Source organism: Merops nubicus, unplaced genomic scaffold (genome assembly GCF_000691845.1).
Source record: "Merops nubicus isolate BGI_N331 unplaced genomic scaffold, ASM69184v1 scaffold7334, whole genome shotgun sequence".
In the NCBI taxonomy this organism is placed as follows: domain Eukaryota; kingdom Metazoa; phylum Chordata; class Aves; order Coraciiformes; family Meropidae; genus Merops; species Merops nubicus.
This window is the reverse complement of record NW_008602170.1, coordinates 17226-39890: the sequence shown is the minus strand read 5'-3', so window position 1 is coordinate 39890 and position 22665 is coordinate 17226. Positions and strand designations below refer to the sequence as shown.

General features: G+C 38.2%; 1 protein-coding gene across 1 annotated transcript; it reads left to right on the top strand.

Annotated features, from left to right (window-relative positions):
- Positions 1–415: 415 nt before the first annotated feature.
- Positions 416–21327, top strand: ENPP1 (ectonucleotide pyrophosphatase/phosphodiesterase 1; the record flags this gene model as incomplete). The annotated part of the gene is made up of 14 exons (XM_008938246.1): positions 416–524; positions 1285–1416; positions 3045–3076; positions 4206–4333; positions 5400–5469; positions 8740–8827; positions 10681–10856; positions 11387–11438; positions 14248–14402; positions 17019–17154; positions 18129–18209; positions 19300–19432; positions 20146–20302; positions 21160–21327. Coding segments are annotated over 14 exons (1617 nt in total), but the record flags the coding sequence as incomplete, so codon positions are not given.
- Between the last annotated feature and the right edge of the window lie 1338 nt (positions 21328–22665).

The following is a 22665-nucleotide window of genomic DNA, read 5'->3' as shown; positions in this document are numbered from 1 at the left end:
GGCAGTTTGAAGGCTCCCATTTTTATTTAGCAGTATAGCTGTACCTGTTGAGTCCATTCTCAGTAGATGTAGAGACCATTCATCTAAAGGGTGTACAACTAAGTGGAGTGGGAACAGGCAAAAAGCAGGTTTAATGGGGTACTGGGAATGCTGTAGGTCTCCCGTTCTCACAGTTCCTCCTAGTAGTGTGCACTGTATCTGCTCCCTGTCGTATGTTTAGGGGTTGCACAGTTCTAGGTCCCTTGTGTCCTTCCTCTATGTCCGGACTGCATCTAGCTTTGAACGGTCTATAAGAGCAACTCCTTATTCTTTATTAGCATATTCTGTTACAGTTCAAATTTATTCACTCTCCCTAGAAATAAATTCAGTTTTTTTAATTGAATTAACACTTTACATTCCTATTTTTGTCCTGCAGGTCATTATGGCGTTACAGAGAGTGGACAATATAGTAGGGATGCTGATGGATGGCCTCAAGCAAATGAACCTGCATAAATGCCTGAACATTATTTTTATATCAGATCATGGTAAATTCAATTTCATAAAATATATCAGAACTTTGGAGAGATGTTTTTATAATGCAATATACTGTTTATACTCACATGTGTCTTGCAAGGTTAACAAAGCAGCTAAGACATTGAAATTACATTTTATATTATCAAGATGGTGTAAGAGATAATCAGTGTAGGTGAGAATCAATCTGTTTTATGGGGAGAAGAACTGGAGAACATTAAATAATTCCCATCTTTTATTCCTAATTCCTCTGCTGATCGCTAGCAGCCAATAAAAGAAATGGAATTTAAACTGTGAACTGTAAAAAGATGTATTTCATTTTTTCTGTCTTTTAGTACTGTGCAGCAATAGTTTGCAAATTGCTGAAGAAATGAAAATATAAGCCAGATCTCCCTTTCAGTTATCGATCTTGTTATCCATTATTAGAAGGATGATTTATTTCTGTAATAGTTTTTCTGTATTTCTGGAACTATTTCTAAAATAAATTTATTTAGTTACCAATAATTAATAATAATAATAATTAATTATTTACCAATAATTTTTTTTGTTGTTGTTTCTTCTCTTGACTAACAAAATGTAAGCACAGTCCAATGCAGCACAAAATTGACTTGCAGAACGTATTGTGCTCTCCTTGGATCAGGTGTCTTGGGGCTGCTGACAAAAAGACCTGAGAAATCACATTTCTGACTTCTACAGCATAAGTTACATGTCTCCTCAGCAAGATTACTCTACACTGCTATTCCCATTTTTAAAGAAAATTTCCTTCCTTTGCAGGGATGGAAGCGGGGAGCTGCAGAAAAACAGCATATCTGAACAACTATCTGGATGATGTTCAAGATTTCATAGTAGTACCTGGTCCTGCAGCTCGCCTAAGACCTAATAATGTTCCAGATGAGTATTTCTCTTGTATGTAATTGCTAAACTAATTTTTGTTATACAGTTATATGCTTTTGTACTTTATGAATACAAGCTTAGGATCTACATTTTCCACTGGTAAACCTGAGTGAAGGTCAACTAGGTACAACATGGATAAGGAGAGGAAAATGGATAATGGAGATTAATGAATGATAACAATGGATATTATCAATGATATTATTAGTTATTATAACATTATATTTTTTATATATCCAGATGTTATTGATGGATAATAAGAGGGAATACTGAATAGTGTACCTGTGTTTTTAAAGACCACTTGACATTACGGGTCTGGAAGCGTATGTGAACCCTAGCCTTTTGAAGGCCATGTCAGAGTGACCAGCTGCAAATGTTCTTGTCTTGTGAATGGCATCCCTTTGAATCAGATCTTTGGTGCTCAAGACAGACCAAATAATCCCCCTCTCATGTCTTGCCTCACTTCTTGGTTTGCCAGTTTATGTATAAATTTGCTATATTTTTGTCTTGAAGGGTTGTTACTATCTTTTACATATTATTTTGAGTATTATATTTCCTAGTTATAACTAAGTGCCTTAATGGCCTGACAGCAGTTGAATAAGTAACAAATAAACATGAATAAGATAGTGAACCTTAGTAAAAATAAGTGTTTACAAATTTTAAACTTTGATTCATTATGAAGTCTCATTTTAGGTGACCATCCAACACCTGCAGTTTCTGTTACTTTTAATGTTGAATGTAGACGTTTCCTTCATGTTTTATATATCTTTATCTAGATTATTGTTCTCCATGCCCTTTAAAACTTTTAGGCCTTGACCTCAGTGACTTGAAGTTCTGTTTACTTCATTGCTTGATGCTATTCTAAACTCTTTTAAATGTTTCCTTGGAAAATGTGGGAGTTAAATGCAGTTACCGGTTCTCCCTAGAGAAACAGGCTCAGGAGGAAGAAAAGCAGAGTATCTCCTGCTTTTGACACATGCATTGTTCTCATGAAATAGCATAGCTGTCTTTGTAGCACTGCATGTATCTATGCAGGAATTATTAATGGTTCTCTTGCTAGTGTGATCCTTTAGGTACTTTAGTCAAACATTGGATATCAGACTTGGGACAGAGGAACTGTGTGAAATGTAATGGGCCTGTGTTCTACAAAATGTCAAACTAAATGATGTAATGGTACCCTTTGGCTTGAGTCTAAGCATCTGAATCTTAGCCAGATTTCACTTGGCTGTTTTTCTGAGGATGCCTGCCAGATAAAACTGCTGTCCTGACAGTTGTATTTGTTTCTTTTTCCTTAGAAGTTTAATAGCAATCAGGAAAAATCCAGCTCAATTAGCACAGCATTTAGTTGCTTCTTTTGTGAAAACTTACTTCTTGGATTCTGACTGTGGCTAATATAATTAAAATTTTAAAGCTGTAAATAAATAAGCAAGAGGAGGAGAGACTGAACTAAAATTTCATAAAAGCAATAGCTTGACAGTTTAGTGATTGTTCTCTTCCTTATGGTTTTCATTATGGAAAAAATACTTCTTATGCCCAGATTTTTTTTTTAAACTAAGCTAATTATATTATGTGATGAGAATGGTTTCATTTTACATTGATTTTTTTTAACTTAGGTGACTAATTCTTACATATGATTCTTCCAGTTAATTATGAAAGCATTGTCAGAAACCTCACAGTAAGTGTTGTCTTATCTATTGTTCTAGCTTAATTTCTACTGACATTTACAGGTATTTTATAGCATCAACTGTTTGCTGGGCTACTTACATAGCAGGTAGACTTTGAATTAGTGAACTTTCATATGCTATATAGTTAACAACACCACTGACTGTAGCTCCATGCAGGGGTAGGGAAGGTCAATGTTGAGTCAGGTGTAACAGGGCTATCTGTGGTTGTGCATTAACTAAAGTTTTGTGTTCATTTCTTTTCTCTGATTGTATCATGTTGCTCTTTAAACTGGTGATCTTGTGTATCTGGATCATAGTGGCTAAGAGCAAAGTCATTGCAAACTTCAGTTCCATTTCCCGGACAAGCATAAGATTTTCTCGCTCATGTCTTTTTTGATAAACAACTTTGAGAGAGGATATTGAATTTTTAATTTATTTTTTTTTCTGTCAGTTCCAGGTTAATGTATTTGTTCTGCTTTTTTCCTGGCTTCTGTTCTCATCCCTGCACCACAATGTTTGCCCCTCAGTCGTGCAGGCACTAGTGTTGATGAGAACTATGCTGTTTGTATCGATGACTTCACTATTCAAAAATTCCAATATTCCAGTATTCCAATTCCAAAGTAGAGGGTTTTTTTTGTTTGTTTGTTGGGTTTTGTTATTTTTTAAATCATTAATGGATTGTAACACATGGGAAAAATTTGCCCCTGAGTGACCAATCTAAAAACCCTTTGAATGTCTCTTTCTGTATTATAGAGCTGTAGAATTATTTCCCTGCACAGTATCCTACCACCTGTGAAAGTATCGTGTTGGTCATGTTTCACTGTAATTCTGTATTAATTCTATGCATTACTGTTTGATTCTGAGAATGTAATTCTGATAGAATTGTAGACTGTAAGGAAAAAAGTTAGGTCCATAATCAAATATAAATTTTATTCTAATAACTATGGAAAGCAAAACTAGTCAGTATTTGTTATTTACATAGTTCGTAGACCATATGACTTCAAACCTGATGGAGTCCTGTTGTCCTTAGTGGAAGTTACTGCAGACCCACTGCAACTGAAGTGCTTTATAAGAACTGTGTATGACATAAGCAAAAGTTTGGTGAAATGTACATTTTATGTTTCAACTTAAACGTTTCAGTGCATAGAACCAAATCAGCCTTTCAAAGCTTATATGAAACAGCTGCTGCCCAAGCGTTTCCATTATTCCTATAATGACCGGATTGAACCATTGCACTTTTATTTAGACACCCAATGGCAGCTTGCTAGGTAAGTTAGTTTTCAGTGCTTTGTTATATAGCAATTAATTTCTTGTTTTCTCATACGTTTCCAAGATGCTTAGAGTTCAATGATAGCAATTGGACCATGGTATTACAGCTTGTCATAGGAAATGGACATTGCAAAGAAATAATGCACGCTTTTCTCCAGTTTTTGCTGGCCTGAGGAGGCTCAATTGTAAACTAACAGCTATAATTTCCCTGTTGACCACACAGGTAGTGGCAGGCTTGGTGACACAAATGTTAGAAACTAAGCTCCCCTTTGGCAGATGCTTGAGCACATCTTGCCATGCTTTAGAGATTTCCAAAGTGAGCCATGAAAGCTAAGCATGTGCATAGCTACTCGGTTGAATCAGTCTTGTGAGCATTTCACTGGTGTACACTAAATTTACTGGGCTCTCTTATTGTTAAATAACTTACATGTTCTGACCAATGAATTTACAACTCCCAGAGTAATGCCATCTGCTATAATGAAATAATTTTTAACAACTCTGTGTTACTCCAGCACTGTCATCATAGAAGAGTTTTTCAGTCTATGTATTCAGTAAGCCCTTTTGTGTAACACCAGAAATGTGTGCAAGTCATGCAAATCAGGTTTGGATTACTAGACCTGTACGCATTTAAATAATATGTATGGACCCAGCATATTTTGGAGATTTGGTTTTATTAGAATGTAGGATGCTCATCTGAATTCTTTAAATTACACTAGAGTTGTTATTTAAAAAAAAAAAATCTTAAGAAACTACTTATCTGTGGTACTGTAAATTTTTGTGAAAATCTGTTATCCTGAGAACAAACACTTTTTTCATATGCCATCTGGTATTTGACTTTAAATGACTGTGATAGTCCCTTGAGAATTCTAAAGGGATAACATTTGCAGAGAAAAGTATCATTCTGATTTTAAAGGCATTCTCTTTCAGATTTTAAAGTCTTTCTATTCCCTATGGACAAGCCTCTAAAAATTTTTGAGTAAAAAAGTAAACAATGAATTGTTGAATGCATTTTCTACTGATATGATTTGTAAAGTGTGGGTTATATAAACTGTGAATTTTTAATAGGAAACCACTTGAGGTTAAGAGGTGCACAGGTGGATTCCATGGCTCGGACAATCGCTTCCCCAGTATGCAGGTTAGATTTAAACTCACACTAGCTCTTATTTTTAGCTCCTTCTGTTTCTGAATGTTGTAATGTTGTGTTTACTGGATGTTGAATGTTTGGGCTTTTTTTTTTTTTTTTTTAATCTGTGGCACTATTCCATCTGCAATTAAGGAAATCAAGCATTTTAGGACTGCTCTTGTGACATGCTGGGTAACTGCCACAGAGTGTGATTTGGTTGTTCTAAGAGTTGGGCAAAAACTCAACAGGACTTACCCCAGTCTTGCTGGGAAGAAAATGTAGTTGTGCCAAGTTGTTTTGTTGTAATATTAAATGCAGAAAAAGAGAGAACTTGTTTCTTCAACTCCTCACAGTAATTTTAGATCATAAGAGAATTCATACTGGAAGGAACCTCAGGAGGTCTTCAGTCCCACCTCCAACTCAGAGCAGAGTCAGCTGCAAGGTCAAACCAGATTACTTAAGGCTTTATGTAGTCACAACTTCAAAACTGCTAAAGGCAGAAGCTCCACAACTAACTACCCCATTCCACTGCCTGAATGTCCTGGCGTAAATGTGTTTAGATATAGCCAACCAGAACTTTTCTTGTTTCAGTTTATGCCTGTTGTCTCTCTGCCTCCTACTGTGTAGCACTGAAGAGCATGTCTCTATCTCCTTGATGACTTCACTGTAGGTACTGGGGAGCTGCTATGGGGTCCACCTGAAACAGGCCTCTTCTCCATGCTGAAAAAGCTCTGTTCCCCTTCAGAAGGCAAGAGCTTCAGCCTTCAACCACCTTGGGTGCCCTCCTCTGAATTTTTGATGTTTGTTAATTGATGTCATTCTTACAGTGGAGGTGCAGTATCCCAATGTGGCCTAAAGAAATGCTGAGTAGAGAGGGAAAACCCTTCCATCGACCTGCTGGCTGAGCTGCTGTTTATACAGCATGAGATATTGTTGACCTTCTTTGCTGCCAGGGTGTACTGCTGGCTCATGTTTGGCTTGCTGTCCACTGTGTCACCCAGGCCCTTGTAAAGTTTTTCTCTGGCCAGCCAGTCATCCTGTCTGTAAGGCTAGTCCATTCTTTGTTTTCTGGGTTGCCTAAGAGAAGAAGTAACAGGCTTACACTGCAGTAAAGAAGAGCTGAATTGGCTATTAGAACATTTTTTTTTTAAACACTGACTACAACAGTCTGCCTGGGGAACTTTCAGCACAGGAATACGTGCACAACAACTGTCTTTCAGGAAATAATCTAACTGCTTTTCATAGACTCATAAAATGGTTTGAGTTGGAAGGGACCTTTAAGATCATCTAGTTCTAGCTCCCCTGCCATGGGCAGGGACACCTCCCACTTGATTCTGTCTTTTGCAAAAGCTGAGTAAATGATATTCCAGCTCTGTAATTCTACTGTGTCATGATAGATTATGTATCTCTGTTTTGAGGTAGTCTGTTCAGGAAAGAGCATGTCACTCATGCTTAAAATAAGGAGAATTCAGAAATTCTTCTCTTTAATGAGAAATAGGAAGGGATCACAGGGAAACATCAAACCAGACCCTTAGCTCCATCTAATTCGGGGAAGTCACTTAACCTATCCTCTGCTTTAGTTTCTGCTATCAATAAAATGAAAGGCAATATTCTTCATTTCAAAAAGCTATTTTCTGGATAAAATCTGCTAACAGTTGTGAGGTTCTTGGTACTATTACAGTGAATATATGCAAACACATCTATAGAGAAAGAACCTTGCATTAAAAAATTATTGAAGAGAAGTTTTATGAAAAACTTATATAGTCTACATAAAACATACATTTCTCTTAAAAATACTTTTTGTGTGTTGTAGAATTATGTAACACTGGCATCAAAGTATTTCTTAAAACCTGTTAGCCAAAACTTGTGTTAATTTGATATCAGTTTACCCTTCTAGGCCTACTCTTCTTCCCTGATTCGACAATGGGAAACCTGTTGGTAGGGTACCTAGTAATGGGCTACAGGCATCAAAGCCACATGATGCCAAATGACAGCTTAGTATATTCTCTCTCTGCCGCAGTTTGACTGTGTAAGTTTTTTTTAGTAGGTTGACTCTATTCAAACTTTTTGCCAGACTTGGGATTGTCAGTTCTTAGCATCCCTAATTGGCCTCAAAACAGATACAATTTATCCTTTTGTGGCTAACATATTGTAGCAGCATAAATTTCATACTTTGTAATTACCTCATCCAACAGAAAGGAGGTAGCATGTTCGTGCCTCATCTGGTTCAAATTAGGCTTGTTTAATAAGCGATTACCCTGCAGATTTTAGTATCAACAGCTGCAAAATGACAGCTTGCATTATGCTTTAATCTTAAAAAAAAAAGTAGTTAGCACTGAGTTTTTAACCTTTATTTTTGCCACCCAGCTATGAAACCTGAGACCATTGTATTGCTTGCAAAGAGCTTTGAGTTCTTACCCAGGAAGGTGCTATACAGTGCAAAGCATCCATCACTTATTCAGTATCTTGATACCACAGATGGGTGCAGTCTCTTTTACTTAATTTAAAATAAGCTGAATATCTCAAGATAGATAAGTTTAGAAACAGTATTTCTGGCAGCAGTTGAGTTTAAGCATTTGCTGCCTTTGCCTCCTTGCTCTTATTCCTGCAGCAAACCTTGCTCTCTGGTAGTGTGAGCTTTGTGTGCCTGCAGTGTTAAGTAGGTCAGGGAACTGGACCAGAAGGAGGGGAGCCATCAGGAAAAAAGAAAGTTTTCTGAGCTGGCTGCATTCCTGGATCAGGTTCTCTGTACGGCTACACAATAGCTTGTGCCAGTACAGCTCAGGAAGTGGTGCAAGGAGAAGAAAGAGCAGCGGCAAACCAGGCGTAGAAGTGTAGGATCTTGCCATTGCTTAAACCATTTAAGACATTGCTACGAAAGGACAGTTTTATAGCCTTCAGCTAAAAGCTTCCAAATTGCTTACAGAGCATGGAATGTGATGGTTATTCTAGGTCATTGTTTCCATTAAAACTCTAAAAGCATCTAAGAAAATGAATTCAACTTCTTCAAAAACAGAGAAGAGCGAAGGATTTCATAAATGGCTGAAGGCAACTTTTTAAAGGCAACAGTGAGACAGAATTTGGTTTCCTAATACTCTTTTACTACTTTCAAAACTATTCTTATGTGTTCACTTTTTTAAAACAAAACCCATGCTTTTTATTTGATGTTTACGTTGGTAAAGATTGAACTCTTGTGAAGAAATGCACTCTGAGAATGAAGATATTTTCCATTTCAACTTGTCTTAAATAGAGTTCCACTTTACTTTTCTCTGTAAACCCTAGGCTATCTTTATTGGGTTTGGACCAGGATTCAAGTCTCATACTCAAGTTGATCCATTTGAAAACATTGAAGTATATAATTTAATGTGTGGTAAGTACAATTGCTGGGGTTTGCCTTTTTTAAGTAAAATATAGTATATTTTGGGCATTGAAAATCTAATAACAGAAGTTTGAACAATTCCTTGTGTTTTGTCATGTGCTTTCTTATTTGTTGTTTTCTTTTAACATATTTTTAATTCTAGTTAGTTGGTATAAATAGGTTTCTAATTCAGATACAATTTAGATTTTGGTTTTGTTTACTTGATTCATATAAAAAACCTTTCTCCCAAATTCATTGTTGCAGAATTATAGAATGGTCAAGATTGGAAGGGACCAGGTCTAGATTTCCTCCATCCTGTATAGAAAGAAAAATAGGATGTATGAAAGCCAGTATGTTAAATTCCAAATAGAAAATGAAATGAGATGATTTACTCAACCTTTTCCTTCCCCAGGGCTTGAGTGCCTTGTGGACTTCAGAAGAGCATCTTCTTCCACTTGTAGCTCAGGGGTTTAGCATTTCTCTTGGAGATGCCTGACTGCACCTTCTTGCAAAGTGCAGGCAGAAAAGATACTGTCTCCCATTTGCCCAACATTTCAGCACTCAGAGCATGAGCACCAGATATCTACAACTAACTGTCTTGTCTGAATTGGGGAATTCCAACTTACGTTTTCCAAGGCGTTCAAACTGCCAGACTTGAGGATTTCTGGTGTGTTGTGAATTTGTGGATACTGCACTTAAAATAATACAAACAACAATGTAATTTAGCTGTTGAAGTGGCAATGTGAGTTCTGGGACTGGTTCTGATATGGTTTTTTCTCTGCTTTGAGTGATGTATTAATTGGAGCAGGGACTGCTAGGATTAGAAAGGTTGTTTTAATCTACTTTTCAAAGTAAAACAGCCTCATTTGGACGGATTGACGTTAACATATCTGAGTGGCACAGTGCAAGGAGAATAGTATTTCCCCCATATAGGAAGGGAAGTTGAGCTGTGACTCCTGTGCCGTAGGTGAGTGATCTAGACACCGAGCTTTTGGATACAAGTGCATCTCATCACCTCCTTTGTTTTGAAAACATCTTATTTCATAGATCCAGTATGAAGATCCAGTATGAGTGAAGTGGCGGAACAACCAATCTATGAGTGTTAGTGAGGATTAAGCAGGAAATAGGGCTTCATCTCTTCAGTATTTTGAAGATGTCTGAAGCCTCTCTGGGCATCGGTGGTAGGCAGCTCTTAGTTGTTTGAGTTACTTTAATGGCAAAGATTTAGGTGTTTGTGGTGTAGAGATGTTTCTGTGGTTGGCATACTTTGGTGAGAACTTTGAAGCTTGACATTTTATACCTAAGTGACAAGCAGAAATCTGTTCTGTCTAGGTTCTTTTATGGCCCTGCACTTTAATGATGCTTATTAACTGCTTCAGTTAATGTATTTCACTTCCAGATAATTAAAAAACCCACCCCAACCAGATTAGAAAAAAACCAAACCAAACCAAACCAAACAAAAAAAAACAAACAAAAAAACAACAACCAACACAGAGAAAGGCTCCCCCCAAATTATTCCCCACAGCTATACTGTTTATACAGTCACACTAGTTGGATGTGTTTTGGATTCCCATTCTGTCCCCCACTGCAAGTATGGATGCTACAGTCTCACTTCTCCTCAGATGTAAGCCTCTGTCATTTTTAGCCCTTGCTCTGTCTCTTCTTACAAGCAGACTAATACCACCCTGAGCTCTAGCTAAGACTATGCATGCTTCTTTTTAAAGGGATTATGTTGCTTTGCCTTTTCAGTGTTATGAGCAGCAAGCAGTGCAGCTTTATTGACTCCCCTGTACTTGTAATGCCAATACAAGTAGCAGCATACTACAGTCTCTTATCCTGTTAATATCACTTGAATTCTTTCATAGATTTGCTTGATTTGAAACCAGCCCCAAACAATGGAACTCATGGATGCCTAAACCACCTTTTGAGGAACCCTGTTTACATACCCCACCATCCCAAAGAAGCAAGCCATCCTTTTGAATGCTCTGTGGTGGGTCAAAGAGCCTTTTCAGTGAGCCTTGGCTGCTCCTGCAGGACAGGGGTAAGTACTGAAATGGTTAAAGATGTGGAGGCAGACATCAGTGTTGTATTCAAGGAGTGAAACTCCGTATTCTCCAGTGTTTATCTGCTAGTTTTGCAGTCCTCTACTATTGGTTTCAAAATCAAACCTTGCCTGGGCTTAATGGGTACTAGCCTGTATATGTACATTCATTTTTGCCATTTCCTTATGTAAAGTTAGTCTTGGCTCTAAGAGCCTGACCCATGCCATAGAAGCAAGCTTTGAGGGGGAAAGCATTCAGTTCTTGCTTGCTTCACTTAATTATGTTAAAATTTCCTTTCTGTGAATGTTGTCTTTGGGCTGTGGTTTTCAAGGCTGTGAATTTGGTTGTGGCAAAAACAACTTGTTTCTGCAAATTCTCCATTGCCACTGACCAGTATACGTCAGTGATTTCTGTATAGATATAACTTGCAAGGCAGATGTTACATTCAGTACTTTAAGTGTAGTAGTGGCTCATAATATGCTTTGTAGAACACTTAGTAGAATCTCACTGGTTTTGCTTTGAATTATAGGGCTTGCCAATAAGAGATTTTAATCAGCGTTTAGATCTCACTGAAACAGAAGGTAAGAACTGTAGACAGTAATATAAAACCATAACAAAAATGTAAGAATTATTAGGAATATAAATGTTTGATATCTAAACTTCTGAGCAACTCTCAAGTACACGAGGTAAAAATTGTTTTAAATATTTGCTGGGACTATATTCTGAGGTTTTCAAACACAGTCCTACTGAACCATTTGTTCTCAAATAAGTGTGTGTTCTTATAAGTGTGTCTTTATTGGCACATGTATTATCTAATATTTTGGAATTTTCTAACACTGAAGTGGGGAGCATTCCAGAATAGCAAGGAAAAGCTGTGTGTGGGGAAGTAGCTGATAAGGAATCCTTGTAAATACTGACATCGTGATGGCAGAATATTTTCAATGACGCATAAGGGGTATTTTACATGGTTGAGTTATTACATGGTCTTAAGCTGTTACTTGTTTTACTTATGCTTTATTTCCATTCTTTGGACATACACATGCCATGTTTGAGCTGCAGTTTGCAAGGCTGTAGCTGTGTTTATGGCTTGTAAACCAATATAGTTTATTTTGAGCATGAGGTAGGTAAGACAATAAGTAAATCATGAAAACCATAAGTCATAATGGAATGTAGTCCTTAGTGCAAATACATTAAAAGATGAAATCAAGATGATTAGGCTGTCAGAAAGAGAAATGGAGCGATGGAGACCTTGCCTTGTGTGTGCATAAGAAACAAGGTTTCATGAAAGCAAACTCTATTTGGTGACACCCTACTGTAGCTTGCTATTAAGAACTGAACTTAAATGCCAGTTACAGGCAGGATCCAATACTTGCTGCTTGTTCAGGGCTAATTTAAGGCTTCTGTTTGTGTAGTTTGTCTAGGCACACAGAGCAGATAAATCTTTCCTGAATCCTTTCCACTAACAACAGGGCATCTTTTTAAAACGTGTCCTAGAACACTTTTAAAATAACTCTTTCAGTGTTCTAACACTCATGAGAGCAACAAAATGAAATCCAGTTAGCATGATACAGTGTGATTTCCCCAAGCATGGAAGTGGTTTCAGTGGAACAGACCCTGATAATGTGTAGGTGGACACCTGGGTGCCTTGCTGAACCTGGCTTTGAAGTAATATGGCAAGGGCAAGTGAATAACCTATTTCAGTTCCATACTGTAGAAACAGGAACCTAAGGCTCTAAACATATATTTTTGAAACCAGTGGAATTTTGACTTTGATTATTACTAAGACCTGGCTTAGCAGTGGTCTTAATAGCAGTAATTTCCTTATAAATGGTATTAAGCACTTACTAGATACAAAAAACATTACCACAGATGAAAAGACTCTAGTAACCAGCCTAAATGCTCCTTAAGATTATTTAGTTTATTAGTTACTTCAGTTTGCGTGTTCTCTCATTGATTGTCATAATTTGACAGCCTGTAAGAACAATAAAATGTTATCTGCGTTTTTATTTTTATGAAAATAAAAAAGTGAATTGTTTGCCTTTTCCTCCTGGGTGGAAAAATAAGTGTCATAATATTGATTTTTTTGTGTGTGTTGTGGAATTACTGTGGGGAACAAACTTCAGCATTTGTTGCTCAATTTTCCCCATTTAAAATGGTTGCCTTGATACAGTAGTTTTCCATAATTTGTGGACAGTAGTGACCTATTTAATGGAAAATACACTTTGACACCTTCTTTACTATTCCAGTCATGTAACAATTGAAAATACTTGCATTTTCAATAGAAAACTAATATTTTTGTTATTTTAAAATATTTCTGTGATGTGCTAGTTTTATTTGGGTTTTTATATTATAACAAAGTACTCAAAACTTGAAATTTTTTTGGTTTGTTTGTTTCCAGTTGACAAAGATTTAAATAGTCAATGTTTTGGTGAACTTGAAGTCTACCTTAAGAGTTAAAACCTGAAACTTTCTGTTGACATTTAACTCCAGCAGATGGTTGCAAGAACCTGTGTTTCTTATGCCTGTTTTGTTAATTCTTCTTTTTTTCTTTAAGATAAATTATAATGACAATGAAGTCATTCTGTTGCTAACTCTGCTTTACTTTTCAGCTTCTCTCTAATGCATTGCCCTCTGCTGATCCCACATATCTTCTTTCTGATACAGTTTTAAATCATTTCTTCACTCTTCCATTGGATGCTGTACTTGGCCAATAAACAGGCAGTGCCTTAAGCAAAGGTCTGCCAAAAAGCCTGTGCAGTATCATATGCAAACCATTTGAAGATATGTTTTTCTGTTTACAAACTTTCTAAAGAAATGTGGTCCCTGAGAGAGCAAGAAGGAAGGTCTTGTGACTCTCACAGTCATTATAAAGCAACTCCTCGCACATCTGAAAACCCAACTGGTACTTCACTGTATCACTTCAGATCTTTATATTAGTCCTTTAAGTATCACTTTTATGTATGACTTTCTGGTTTCTACTAAAATAGTCCCCTCAGAAGATTTCAAATCACTCCAGTTGGTTGCTGTCCCATCTTAATGTTATGCAGAGCAGATCTCACATTATGTATTTAAATTGAAACACAAAGCCAGCAAAGACTTTAACTTTGTAACTTACATACATCTCCTGTTTTAAATGGCAAAGTGGTTTTTGTTTTAAATGTAACTTATATAAGTTTAAATGATTGCTTTATGCTGTCCTTGTCAATTAATTTATTGCCTTAGCACAGAAGCAATACCTTTGATATAAGAATGAAAGCTTTTTTGTCCAGTTACTGTGACTTCTCTGTTTGGCTGGCAGTTTGAAACTGAGGGAGCCTTAGGTATATGAAAGAGGAGGATGCTTAACAACCAGTATTTACTGAAACGTAACAAGCACTATTTCTGCTCCAGTTAAGAAGATAGAAGAACTTACTTTGCCTTATGGACGTCCCAGGGTTCTGCAGAAGAGACATAATTACTGCCTTCTTTACCATTACCACTATGTGAGTGGATACAGCAAGGACTACAGGATGTCTCTGTGGAGTGCATACACTGTTAACAAAGATGTAAGTATATGAAGAGAGGTTAGAAGCAACCTTGAAAGACAAAAAGCTTGAATGTCTGTTATTCCTGAATGCTTCTTAGATCTGTTCATGATATCTCCCAGGGAACTAATCACAGAATGGTAGGTGTTGGAAGGGACTTCTGGAGATCATCTAGCCCAACCCACCTGCTAAAGCAGGTTTGCCTAGAAGCAATTTGCACAAGATTGTGTCCAGGTGGGTTTTGAAAGTTTCTGGAGAAGCAGACTTTACAACCTCTCTGGGCAGCCTATTCCGGTGCTCTATCACCCTCACAGTAAAGAAGTTCCTTATGTTTAGATGGAATTTCCTGTGTTTTAGTTTGTGCCCATCGCCCCTTGTCCTATTACTGTTCACAACTGGAAAGACTCTGGCCCCATCCTCTTGAGACCTCCCCTTTAGGTGTTTATAAACATTGATAAGATTGCTTCTCATTCCTTGCTTCTCCAGGCTAAACAGCCTCAGGTCTCTCAGCATTTCCTCATAAGAGAGGTGTTCCAGTCCCTTAACCATCTTTCCAGCCCTCTGTTGGACTCTCTTCCGTAGTTTCCTGTCTCTCTTGAACTAAGGAGCCCAGAACTGGACACAGTACTCCAGCTGTGGCCTCACCAGGGCAGAGCAGAGAGGTAGGAGAACCTCCCTCAACCTGCTGGTCACACTCTTCTTAATACATCCCAGGACAACATCGGCGTTCTTTGCCACAAAAGCACACTGCTGGCTCATGGTTAATTCATTGTCTACCAGCCCTCCCAGGTCCTTCTCTGTGAAGCTGCTTTCCAGCAGGCCAACCCCTAACCTGTACTGATGCATGGGGTTATTTCTGCCCAGATGCAGGACTCTACACTTGCCTTTGTTGAATTTCATTAGGTTCCTCTCCAGCCAACCTCCAGCCTGTGCAAGTCTCACTGAACGGCAGCACAGCCTTCTGCTGTGTCAGCCACTCCTTCCAGTTCTATATCATCAGCAAACTTACTGAGGGTGCACTCTGTCCCTTCGTCCAGGTCTTGGATTAATATGGTGAACAAAACTGTACCCAGTACTGGCCCCTGGGGAACTCTGCTGGCTACAGGCCTCCAATTGGACTCTGTGCTGCTGATCACAACCCTCCGAGCTCTGTCATTCAGCCAGTTCTCAATTCACCTCACTGTACACTCTATCTCACACTTCCTGAGCTTACCTATGAGGATGTTATGGGCAAGTGTCAAAAGCCTTGCTGAAGTCAAGTTAGACAACATCAGCTGCTCTCCCTTCACCTACCCAGCTAGTCACACCATCATAGAAGGCTATCAGGTTGGTCAAGCATAAGTTCCCATTGGTGAATTCATGCTGACTACTCCTGCTAACCTTCTTTTCCTTCATGTGCTTAGAGGTAACGCCCAGGAACTTAGGGAACTTAACTGTTCCTTCATCTTTCTAGGGACAGAGGTGAGGCTGACTGACCTGTAATTTCCTGGGCCCTTTTTGAACAGTGATATTGGCTTTCCTCTAGTCCTCAGGTTCTAAGCTGAACCGTATGAGATAAAACTAAGAATTTGGTATAAGCTTTTCTTCACTTTCCTATATTAATAAGGATTGGCTTTGACTCTTTCCTGTTTATAAGAGTGAGCTGCAGTTTTTCCTCCAGAGTGAGCAGATCCACCAGGAAGTAAGGGGCTCATTGCCATTGGTAAAGAAGCCCTATAAGTCTTCACTGGCTTACTGCTTGGTAGCATAGGTCTCCTATAGCAGCCTGCCAGTCCTATCCCCACAGTCTGATCTCAACATGGGTTTCATGGTCTTAAAGCAGTGTTTGTAATGTGGCAGGATCCTTTTGAAAAAATAATGCCTGGACTATCTTGAATCATACATGCCCTGATCCAATCCTTCTCGTGGAAGATCATCCTGATTGGGGAGAAAAAAAGAGGTCAGTGGAGATAAATCTGGTCTTTGTTGTCCTGAACCCTATGCCAAGATGCATGTCTTAGTGCAGAGCACTGATCTTGTGAATGAAAGTTGGTTTTGGGGGCTTTTTGAATTTTTTGAAGCTGGAATTCTTTGAATTCTTTGAATTCTTTTCCATTCAGAGAAAATTTAGAAGACACATCATGCTTGAAAGGAATTAGGACAGTAGAGGATGCTTTTTCAGTTTGATAATCTGGGAATTGTAGGTTTTAAATAATGACTTATGATTACATGTAACTACAGTCTAACAAGGTTTGCTTGATCCTAAATATTTTGAGTTTAGTAACATGAAGCAACCGGTTACTGTAAAAAGTGACCCAGGTGAGAGAGATGGCTAACAATACATCTGGCTTCCTCTGATTCATAGCTTGAATGAACAAGTACATTTACAGTACACCAGTTTATCTTTAATGGAAACTTCTATGTTCTCTTTTTGAAGATATTGTTCTCAAGTAAAATAATAAAGTTATGTTCATTTTATTTCTCAATTATATTAAAAGCTTGGGAGGGCTTGTTTTCCACCAACAAAAGATGAACAACTCTGGCATCATAAGTCTTTTCACACCACAGAGGGAAGCTGCAGCTAAATTCTGTAGTCCTCCACACTGAGAAAATTAAGTCAGCTATCTGTTTTACCAGTGATACTTTCTTGCTCATTAGGACAAATGGATTTCTGCTACAGAAGATACCTCCAGCTGTTTACACAAGGATGCTCGTGTTTCTTCCAATCATAACCAGTCGTGTTTGTTTTACAACAACCACCCTCGCCTTACTTACGGATTCCTTTCCCCTCCAAGTACGTTGCCTTCATTGTACAGCATATCTGATTTAAATAATCTGTAGCGTAGCAGGTATAGTCTTTTATAGATGTTCTTGATAACTAATCGGAGGATGAAGCAGTGCTGAATTGTTGTAGTTCACTTCAGGGTATGAGAAAGTAAAACGTTTGGGGTACTTCAGCAGCTGATGGATGTCCAAGGTCATTTAGTACTTCCTGAAGCTTTGGAACTTGTCAAGTTTCTGAAGTGGCGTCTCATAAAAGAAGCTGGAAGGAATGTGTAAACCTTGAGTCCAGTCTGATAAGCTAGTAAATTGCAAATTCAGTTTGTATGACAGGTGTTACTTGGATCTATCCAAAGTGTCATTCAGAGATCTTTCATTAACTAAAAAAACTTTCCTGATAAAATTATTTTCTATTTGAAATATACTATTGTGTGCCACATGGGGTCTTCAGTAAAGCAATTCAGCATGGGTCTGAAGAATGTAGCTCTGACTCAAATGTATTACAAAATACTTAGCTGTTTACAAGTGGCTAAATTGTTTCCCAGCTGTTGCTGTTGGAAGGATTTTACATTGGCTTTACTGCATAAAGTACTGAGTAGTAGTTTGTTTAAACATCCACATCAAGTGTAATTTGCAAAGCTCTTGTTTTTATGCCTAGATTCTCCAGTAACAACAAGTTGGTCTGATATGCATGAAATGAGTTTTATTCTGTCCCCCACAGTTAAAAAGTCTGTTCCAATATTTTTAAATTCCATTAAAATTTGACCACTGTATATCTGACAAGTGAAATTACTGCTGCTGCGTAAAGGATTATTTATTCTGGATTGGATCCAGCACGTACTGAAGTTAGCACTTAACTCCACTTTCCAAAGCTGATATGGGCCTAAGTCAGGTCCACCTTAATGTTATTACACCAATCTTTAGAATTTGTGAAGATGCAAGTTTAAAGTGACAAAACCAAGTAATGAATTGCTTGTTTTACTTTAGATTTTATGACAGATGAAAAGAAGCCTCACTATGACGCCTTGCTTACCAGCAATATTGTGCCAATGTATCCTGCATTTAAAGGTATTTTGTTTGTATGCATATTCTGTGTGTGCAGCTGAATATGAGAAAGACTGCCCATTTTTTGCTTGCTTCCAAACCATGCAAATGTTGCCTGGTTCAGCTTCATCACTAAAATAAGACCTTCCCCAACTCTGCACTTCTTACCTCAGTGAGAAATTCCTTGAAGTAGGATTCTCACTCTTGTGGAAAAGGCCCATCGTTGTAAGGATTCCTAATCAACTGACTCAGTATATGGGAGTACGGTATAAGTGTCTCCACTTAATGTGTGACATTTTTGTTTGAGTTTTCCTACCTACCTAAACAGGGGTTTATACTGAGTATCTTCTAGCGAGACCTATAGATAATCTAGAAACCTATAGAATCTAGATACTATATATAATTATGTGAGTTAAATTAATTTCCCATTTAGGAATGTCTTCTAAACTCAGATGAGTTTCCAGACAGGAATCTAAGGTCTTAGTCACTAAGGAAGCAGGAAAATAATGTTGTCTTTAGTATAAAAGATGAAGACCTGGGCTTTTCTGGATGAGAGGGAAAATGAGATGGTTGGCTGAGGGATATGAAGCATATTCCTGGTGAAAAAGAATGGCAACTATGGCACTTCCTCTGGACAAAATAGTTTTCTTGGTTTTTAATTAAATAGTGATTAAGTATTAACTTTAATTAAAAATATCATATTAGTAAGATAATTCCCAGCTCATAGGTGTGGGTATACAACCTAGCCAGGCCAACTTGACAGGTGGAGCAAGACACAGGCAGGCAGGATCTTCTCGCACCTCCCCTTCTCTAGCCTGTCCATGATTTGGTTTCCAAGGAAACAAACCCAAGGCCACAGGAGAACACCATCACTGTCCCGGGTTTGTGGTTAGGGTGACTGTGAAACCACCATGCCAGGAGATCCTGCAGTGCATGCTGCTGGTAGTTAGATGCAACCTTTAAAAACTGTAACCTTAACTGTACTGTAAACACCTGTATAATTTATTCTTTTCCAAGCTGATCAAGTCTGTTTATACTCCACTGAAAACTGCAGAGTTGTATTAGCAGCTTCTTCCTTGGGGATGATGTTTCCCACTTCATTACTGTGTTTCAGTGTTATGGAACTACTTCCATCGATACCTGCTGCCTGAATATGCCGCAGCCAGGGGTGGTGTCAATGTAGTCAGTGGTCCAGTGTTTGATTATGACTCTGATGGGCTCTACGATACCCCAGAAAAGGTGAAAAGGTGGGGACCTTTCATGTTCTACTCCTTTGTTTCTTTCCTCCATTAGTGTTCAAAAAGTAATTACAATCCTTGCTATGAAGGAAAGTGTCTTGCAGAGATGGGCACTTGGCAGGTTGTATTGGTTGAGAGAGACAGTCAAACGGCCCTAAGCAGATACAGAACTGTAAAGCTAAGAAACAAGCACAAAGAGAAAATGCACTCTCAAAATGTATCATCCTAAAACCTGAAAGTGAAGTGTAAGAGAAGCTGTTGCATGTGGAAATATATCTGCTAGCCTGAAATCTTATGACATTGCCTCTAGAAGTGGACAAGGCAAGGGCTTATCCCTGGTGCCATGGTTGATGCTTTCTGAGCTAGCAGTGTTCCACTACAAAGTTGTGAGTACAAATACACTAGGTAGCAAAATTGTTTTGAGCCAGCAGCCAGACAGTTTTCTGGGCTCAGGCTCAACTCTCCATCTACTCTGGATTCTTACCCATTATGATCAATCAGCTTGATGTTAGACTTCATCAAACTTGTTACTTAGATCAGCCTACAAGCCAAGTTTGATTTACAAAATAGTAATATGGAATTTTCCTTCCAGGCCTAATCTTTCTTTGGGCTAAATAGGTAGATTGCTAAAACTGATATGCCAGAATATAGCTGATAGTTGTCATTTGTTCTTTGTGCAAGTATGATTTGGTGGATTTACGGGAAGGTGTTTTGTGTTTCAGACATCCCAGTAATTCAGAAGTTCTAGTTCCAACTCACTACTTCATTGTGCTGACTAGTTGTAAAAATACTTCTGAAACTCCTCTGGAGTGTGAAGGGTCTCTAGATGCCTTGTCTTTCATCATACCTCACAGAGAAGACAACAGTGAAAGCTGTGCAGTAAGTATTCTGTTCAGTCCCCATAAACATCTGAAGTCAGGCTTGAGCTTGTTTTGCTAGTTGAAGACTGTAAAGATTGTAAAAATGGTACAATCTCTCATGAACACCTTGAGAGAAAATACAGTATTTTTGTAGACAGAATAATGTTAAAGTCTGTATATATGCTCAAATGTGAAAATAGAAGTTAGCTGTTCAGAGAGCAAAGCTTATAGCTAGTGGGGTAGTCAGAGTATGTTGAGACCATGAGTGTGATAAATACACAGACTTCTGTAGCACAAATATCCAGCCAACAGCTCAGAAGAATGAAGAGCTTCTCGGAGAAGACATGTCATCCACAAAGAAAGGTCACTGCTAGCCCAAATGCATATCCAAAAGGAGAAGACACCTCTGTTCCTGAAGAGCTTTGGCTGCTTCTAGTTCAGGTACCTTGGCATTGTGATGGGAATGCACATAGCTACACTCCACATGAACCAGAAAAAAAAGTGTGGAAAGAATGTAGACAGCCTACAGCGAATAATTACACAAGTGTCTGCCCTAATTAGGCAGAGCTCTCAGAAATAGTTTTATCATAGAGATGGTGGATATGTGCTGGACCTCACCTGCCATTCCCTGTTATCCCCAACTTCCACTGCTACAGCAACAAGTTCTGTATATGTGAGGAAGTAACAGTAAGTACTGAATTCGGGCAAGCCTCTAAGTGTTTATAATCCAGTGCTTTCTGTTTGTTAGATATTTGCCAACAGTTTGTGTTTTTTGTCTTTATAAAACATCAGTGTCTTTTGCTAATTGATTAAATCTGTCAGAGAAAAAAGAAAAGATGATTTACAACCCCTTTTTTTTCTCCTCTGTCCCGATAGGATGGCAAATCTGAGTCCATGTGGGTTGAAAAGAGAATGAAGTTTCATACAGCTCGGATCAGAGATATAGAATTACTTACTGGACTCAGTTTCTATCAAGACAGAAAACAGCCAGCAACTGAGATTTTACAGTTAAAAACATATTTACCAGCTTTTGAAGCTGACTGATTTTTTCCTATGGAATGTTGTTGTCCATTTCATAACTGATTTGTAAATAGACTGTTTTTGATTAATGAAGACTTTTTTTTTTTTTTTTAAATAAGATGGAACATTTATTGAGAACTCTTGACCAAAATGCCAGTAGGGAGGAGAGTGGATGCCATATTTGTATCTCAGGGACTCCTGATGGACTATGTATGTAACACAGGATGGCAGCTCCTGTCATTCCCACTTGAATGCGGTAGAACCGTGTCCATTAACAAATGCTAACAGCATTTGATCATCATAGTCTGAGACACGAACAAAAATGTTGTTATCTTTGTTATCTTGCACTGGAGAGGGAGAAGTTTATAAAGGTAGGGTTGTGATCAATATTCTACTTTAAAAATATAGATAATTCTCAAATACAGTTCTGGGAAATAACTACATTCTTGGTGATCATTGAAATACAAACAACAGCACCTCTCACTTCAGTTTTCCTCGAAGCATGACTTACGCTAGAATTACAGAATCATAGAATTGTTTGGGTTGGAAGAGACCTTTAAGATCATCAAGTCCAACCATTAACCCAACATTGGTTTGAGTCTCATAAAATAACGCAGCGTTATGGTGCAAGAAGCCATACTGAGGTTAGTAAGGCTGGTAACTGAAATTTGCCCAGCGCAGAGAAGACACCTGGTGATAAGGTCGGTTAGCTGGGAAGCCTCGGTGTGTTGCTGCCCTCTGGTGTCTCCAACGCCGAAGGAGAATTCCATGCACAATTCGCGTGTTCTGTATGCACCCTCAGAATGAACAGGTATAGGATGCATCAAATCGCCAGCACATCAGAAGAAATCAATTCAGGAATATCTCTGAGCTGCCAGAAATTATCTTACTTCAAATTAAACTTAGATTTTATAAAAAGATTTTGCTTTCTTGAGGCAAAGATATCTTTCTGAATTCGGTGCATGATTTTGTCATCTGTGTCTTTGAACTCCCATTTTTGCCAAGAAAAAGATACTTTTGCACTAAGATTGTTATCTTAGACTGGTAGAATGATTTCTTCTAATGGCACAACTCATGACTACAGTAAATACCCCCAGGCCATCCAGTTGTATTGGCAGCAAATGACCAGATCCTGGCTGCATTTGTAGCTCTTCTTAGTGCTACATCGTCCAAATAGCAGCTCACATAAGTTACCCAGCTTGAACGCAGACACTGCCAGATGCAAATTCTAAAGTAGCATATAATGAGCTTTCTCGGAAGCTTTCAGGCTACACAAACAGCTGCTACAGGCACTCAGGAGTGTGGGAACTCCCTCCTTTTCCAGTACATGTGCTATCGCCTTTGTAATTCTCCTGCTCTTTC